Source organism: Cynoglossus semilaevis, chromosome 8 (genome assembly GCF_000523025.1).
Source record: "Cynoglossus semilaevis isolate Cse_v1.0 chromosome 8, Cse_v1.0, whole genome shotgun sequence".
Taxonomy (NCBI): Eukaryota; Metazoa; Chordata; class Actinopteri; order Pleuronectiformes; family Cynoglossidae; genus Cynoglossus; species Cynoglossus semilaevis.
Window position 1 is genome coordinate 29,963,433 of NC_024314.1, and position 4,912 is coordinate 29,968,344.

At 48.9% G+C, this 4,912-nt stretch overlaps 2 protein-coding genes across 2 annotated transcripts in view; one reads left to right on the forward strand and one right to left on the reverse strand.

The window, feature by feature from the left end:
• Window positions 1-10: 10 nt before the first annotated feature.
• Window positions 11-1,819, reverse strand: LOC103383128 (inter-alpha-trypsin inhibitor heavy chain H5-like). The gene is made up of 5 exons (XM_008316154.3): window positions 1,266-1,819; window positions 938-1,101; window positions 765-866; window positions 370-617; window positions 11-283 (listed from the first exon to the last, which is right to left on the reverse strand). The coding sequence occupies exons 1-5, from the start codon at window positions 1,485-1,487 to the stop codon at window positions 78-80; spliced, it is 942 nt and encodes a 313-aa protein (XP_008314376.1). The 5' UTR covers window positions 1,488-1,819; the 3' UTR covers window positions 11-77.
• Window positions 1,820-1,967: 148 nt separating this feature from the next.
• Window positions 1,968-4,912, forward strand: part of itih2 (inter-alpha-trypsin inhibitor heavy chain 2) — a 9,262-nt gene continuing 6,317 nt past the window's right edge. Inside the window, exons 1-8 of the mRNA XM_008316110.3 lie at window positions 1,968-2,203; window positions 3,095-3,124; window positions 3,209-3,247; window positions 3,658-3,830; window positions 3,922-4,026; window positions 4,103-4,265; window positions 4,340-4,447; window positions 4,567-4,695. Of these exons, the coding sequence (XP_008314332.1) occupies window positions 2,102-2,203; window positions 3,095-3,124; window positions 3,209-3,247; window positions 3,658-3,830; window positions 3,922-4,026; window positions 4,103-4,265; window positions 4,340-4,447; window positions 4,567-4,695 (849 nt within the window). The 5' untranslated portion in view covers window positions 1,968-2,101. The remainder of the gene's footprint in view (window positions 2,204-3,094; window positions 3,125-3,208; window positions 3,248-3,657; window positions 3,831-3,921; window positions 4,027-4,102; window positions 4,266-4,339; window positions 4,448-4,566; window positions 4,696-4,912) is intronic.

Here is a 4,912-nt window from a genome sequence, read left to right on the forward strand (position 1 = left end):
GGAGGGGAGTAGAAGGGAGGGGGGGGAGAAGAGGAGGGAGACAAGAGTGGGGTCTGTCTTTCTCCCTGTTTTTCCTTCTATGGTTTGTGCTGTTTGACCCCGTGACCTCTCACCTGCACGTCCCCAACGCCCGGGGCTTCCTGGACGCCATAGCTGACGATAAAATCTCCCAGAAGCCCACTGGTGGACATCTTGGCCTGCTGGACGATACTGGGGCTAAAGGTTACCTTCCAGATCTGGTTCTGGTTCTGGATCTGTGTGGTGACGGGAGGAACTGGTTTGGCTGGAGAACACAGACAGGAAGTCGATGTAAGTGACCTTAAAAAAAAAAACCTAAAACAAAAAAGATAAATATGAAAAAGAAAAAACCTGAACTCCTGGATCCACCGCTGTGACCACGGAGCGGCAGCACCTCCAAGTGGCTGATGGGAGCGTGGTCGACGACCGTCACCTCCAGGTGAAGTCGGCTGACCAGCTGCGAGGGTCGCAGCCTCGTCACATGTTCATATCGACCTAGGTGGCGACGCAACAGCTCCTCGTACGTAAGCAGGAAAACTGCACGATTCCCAGGTGGAATATTTACCGCCATCCTGAAGACGTCCACTTCCTGTTGGGAACTGAGGGCAAGGAAAGAAGAAGGAATGGATGAAAAGAAGGGCGTGACACGGGGTCAACGCCCAGAGACCAAGCAGGTTTTGATTGGCTGCTGTTGGAAACCTCACTTCCTGTCTGTTCCCCCAGGATAAAAGAAAAGCGTTCCTCACTCTGTCTCAGGTGATCTGCCTCCTGACGTTTCTTTGACTCCCGTTTTGACCTTCTTGACCCTGGGTCTGACCTTGCTCTGGAAGACACGCCCTGCAATGATCCTGAATCACAGAGGGCAGAGGTCAAGACCACACCAGGTCACAGTCTAACTCAGATGAAGGTCTAAACCTACATGGTGAAGTTGGAGATCAAAGCTTCAGGTGGAAGCTGGAAACTGAAGAGAGCTTCGGCCGGAGCGGCGCGGCGGTTGACCATCGAGCACGACACGGCGGTGATGGCGTAGCGGGAGATGATTGTAGTTCTGATGCTCAGCTCCTGAATGTGAGGCCTGGTCTCCTGTGTGTGGGTCACACACACACACACACACACACACATTAACCTGATCCAAATGAAACACGGTACCGTAGACCTCCATCTGGACCCGGTCTGGACCCGGTCTGGACCCGGTCTGGACCCGGTCTGGACCCAAACTACATTCTTTGATGTGTTTTTTTTTTTACCTTAGTTAAAATGGTTTTCAGGTGACGAGGAATTCGTCCAGGAGACTGTGGTGAAAAAGAAGAGGAAGTGAAACCTGGAGCTCCAAACCAAAGGTTCCAGTCAAAGTCTGACAGGTTCTGCTCAGAGTCCCGGTTGGTCCGGTCCTCCTGAAGCAGCTGTGTCACTGCAGCGCCGACCATCGTCATGAACACCATCACCTCCATCGTCCTCCTCATCTTCATCAGGTCCTGGTCACTTCAAAACCTTGGACTGAAACACATGACTCACAGTCCTGAGACTCAGGGTCTGCACTGGAGGAGGAGGAGCAGAAGAAGGAGAGAGAGAGAGAGAGAGAGAGAGAGAGAGCTGAGCTGTGAGCGCCCCCTGCTGTACTTTGCTCTCAGGACAGCACTGACATCCGGGTCTGTTAACACATTAAAGTTAACACCTTTTTACTACTACTTAAAACCAGGGCTTCTCTATGAGGTCTCTTACTGCCGAGTCTTCTGCTATTGTGCCACCTTGTGGCCATAATGCAACATTACACCGTTGCCTTTTGTAACTCATGAAAAAAGTTTTGTGTGTGCCTATGATCCCCATGTGTTGGACTAAAATGATCCGTGTGTCTGTCAGCTCTGATTACTCCACAGGTCAAAGTTCACAGTCCACCTATTGACAGACAGTAAATATTGACTGGATCAAAAAGTCCAGCTCCACTGCTGTGGATTTAAACCTTCCATCAGGACATGACAGTGTGTGTGTGTGAGAGTCTGGTTCAGTCTGTGAAACTCGACCGTCGTCGGTAGCTACATGTACATGTGTGTTTGAGCTCAGAGCAGAAGAAGAATCTGGAATCATGAGGCGCCGATCGTCGCTGCTGCTGCTGCTGCTGCTGCTGCCGCTGCTTCATCACTGCTGCTGCTTTGAGTTCGTCATCGATGGACAGCTGGAAGACGAGGTCTGTTTGATCTGTTACTTTTATAACAAACATCAAAGACTGAGCTGGTGTACCAAATTTAAACACCAAAGACTAAGGCTGGTGTACCAAATTTAAACATCAAAGACTGAGCTGGGGTTCCAAATTTTGACATCAAAGACTGAGCTAGTGTACCAAATTAAAACATCAAAGACTGAGCTGGTGTACCAAATTTAAACACCAAAGACTAAGGCTGGTGTACCAAATTTAAACGCCAAAGACTAAGGCTGGGGTACCAAATTTAAACATCAGAGACTGAGCTGGTGTACCAAACTATGACATCAAAGACTGAGCTAGTGTACCAAATTTTGACATCAAAGACTGAGCTGGGGTTCCAAATTTTGACATCAAAGACTGAGCTGGTGTACCAAACTATGACATCAAAGACTGAGCTGGTATACCAAATTTAAACACCAAAGACTAAGGCTGGTGTACAAAATTTAAACATCAAAGACTGAGCTAGTGTACCAAATTTTGACATCAAAGTGTTACCAAACATCAAAGACTGGGTTGTGACTAAACTTCAAAGATGTAGCCATATAGAATTACTGTAAACATCAAAGATATAAATATTTATATCTGTTATAAATAGTGAAATATTGTATTTTCAAATCAAGTTTATTTATTTATTTATTTTTATTAAAATCTAAACCATTTAGTACAAGAATGGATCAAAATAACTTGGTCTGGAAGAAGAAGAAAAAAGTCTTTCAGATATTTGACCTTTGAAACGACCTTTCACCTCTGTCTTTGAGGTGAAAGTCAATACCTTTGGTCACGTTTGTTGTTTGCTTCACCACAAAAACACAAAGTCCGTGTGTTGGCTTTTATTAGACTTTTATAATGTTGACTAATGTGTCCTTCTGTCCTCAGAACCTTCTGGATCATCAGCACAGGCAGAAGGTCAGAGGTTCTCATGTTGGTTCTCACACGTTGTTGAAGCAACCACAACTTTAACCATGAACAACTTTTCTCTTGAATTTTCAGAGACAAACACTGACGAGTGAAGAGGAGGAAGATTTTCAGGTGAGGGTTCTCCCCGTCCCCCTGGCCCCCACCTGGCCCCCACCTCACCCCCACCTCCTCTCCAACTCACTGAACTTTACCTCCTTCTTCGTAAACAGACAGGTTTGACCTACAGGTCGTTGACTTTCTCCACCTGTGACATCACTGATGACATCACTGTGCCCTTAAATCCCACAATCACCTGAAATTACTTAGAAAAAGGATGTAGGGGAGGAGAGAAGGGGGAGGAAGGGAGGAGGGAAGGGGGAGGGAGAAGGGGGGGAGGGAGGGAATAAAAGAAGGGCAAAAGAGGAGGGAGGAGAGAAGGAGTAATCTGAGCGGCTCCTTTTCACCAAACACGTGGTTCCCAACCCTGTTGGAGTTTGAGGGTGACCTTGTTGAAGGTCAAGTGTGGTGTGTGTTCTCCACAGGCCGTCCGTGGAGATGACATCACCGTGAAGAGCTACAGGGTGGAGAGTCGCATCACTTCTCGCTTCGCCCACACGACCGTGAGGAGCTCAGTGATCAACTCTGGACCTTCAGCCCAGAGCATCGGCTTCAACGTCCAGATCCCCAAACGGGCCTTCATCACCAACTTCACCATGTAGGTCTGAGTGACCAGCAGGTCAAAGGTCAACGCAACAAGACAAACTCTTCATGGACATTTATTTCCTCCTCTCCTCATCCTCCTGCAGGAATGTTAACGGTATCACCTTCTCTGGCTCAGTCAAAGAGAAGGGCGTGGCCAGGAATCTGTACGCTCAGGCCAGGGCCAGAGGCAAAGCTGCCGGCATCGTCAGGTACGGAACCATCTGGATCCTTCTGGAACTTTCCCACCTCGCAGAACCTTTTCTGACGGACGTGTGTTCCCTCCAGAGCCAACTCTCAGGACATGGAGACCTTCAGGACGGAGGTCCACGTTCCTCCTGGCAGCAACATTGACTTTGAGCTTCACTACCAGGAGATGATGCAGCGACGCCTGGGCTTCTACGAACACTCGCTCTACCTGCAGCCTGGAAGACTGGTTCCTCAGCTTCAGGTCAGGAGATCCAGGAGCTCCAGCTCCAGGTCCAGGTCCAAACATCTGACCTGTCCTCTGCTCCTCTCCCTCAGGTGGACGTCTACATCTATGAGCCTAAGGGAATTTCCTGGGTTCAGACTCCCAGCACCCTGGGAGAGCAGTTCTCTGAGCTGATCAGAACCACACAGAGCAGAGACAAGGTAGAACCAGAACCAGAACCAGAACCAGAACCAGAACCTGCTGTGGATTCACACACACACACATACATGTGTTCACGTCAGTCTTATCATTGTTGTTGTTTATCGTTGTTTTCTTTCAGGTTCATGTTGTTTTTAAACCAACCCTTCAGCAGCAGAGGAAGTGTGAGACCTGCAGCAGCAGCAGCGTCGACGGAGCGTTCACCGTGAAGTATGACGTGACCAGAGACCACAGCGCCGGAGAGCTCCAGGTAACCACGGGTAACTACGGGTAACTACTGGTAACTACGGGGAAGCACGGGTAACTACTGGTAACCACGGGTAACTACGGGTAACTACTGGTAACTACGGGGAACCACAAGGAACCACAAGGAACCACGGGTAACTACGGGGAACCACGGGGAACCACGGGTAACTACTGGTAACTACGGGGAACCACGGGTAACTACGGGTAACTACGGGGAACCA

Bases quoted from the DNA above. Each gene is read 5' to 3' on its own strand.
- LOC103383128 (XM_008316154.3), bottom strand. From the start codon at position 1,487: ATGAAGATGAGGAGGACGATGGAGGTGATGGTGTTCATGACGATGGTC. The intron at 1,102-1,265 runs GTAAAAAAAAAA...ACCCACACACAG, and splicing joins TGAAAACCATTTTAACTAAG to GAGACCAGGCCTCACATTCA. The intron at 284-369 runs GTTTTTTCTTTT...TGTGTTCTCCAG, and splicing joins CGGTGGATCCAGGAGTTCAG to CCAAACCAGTTCCTCCCGTC.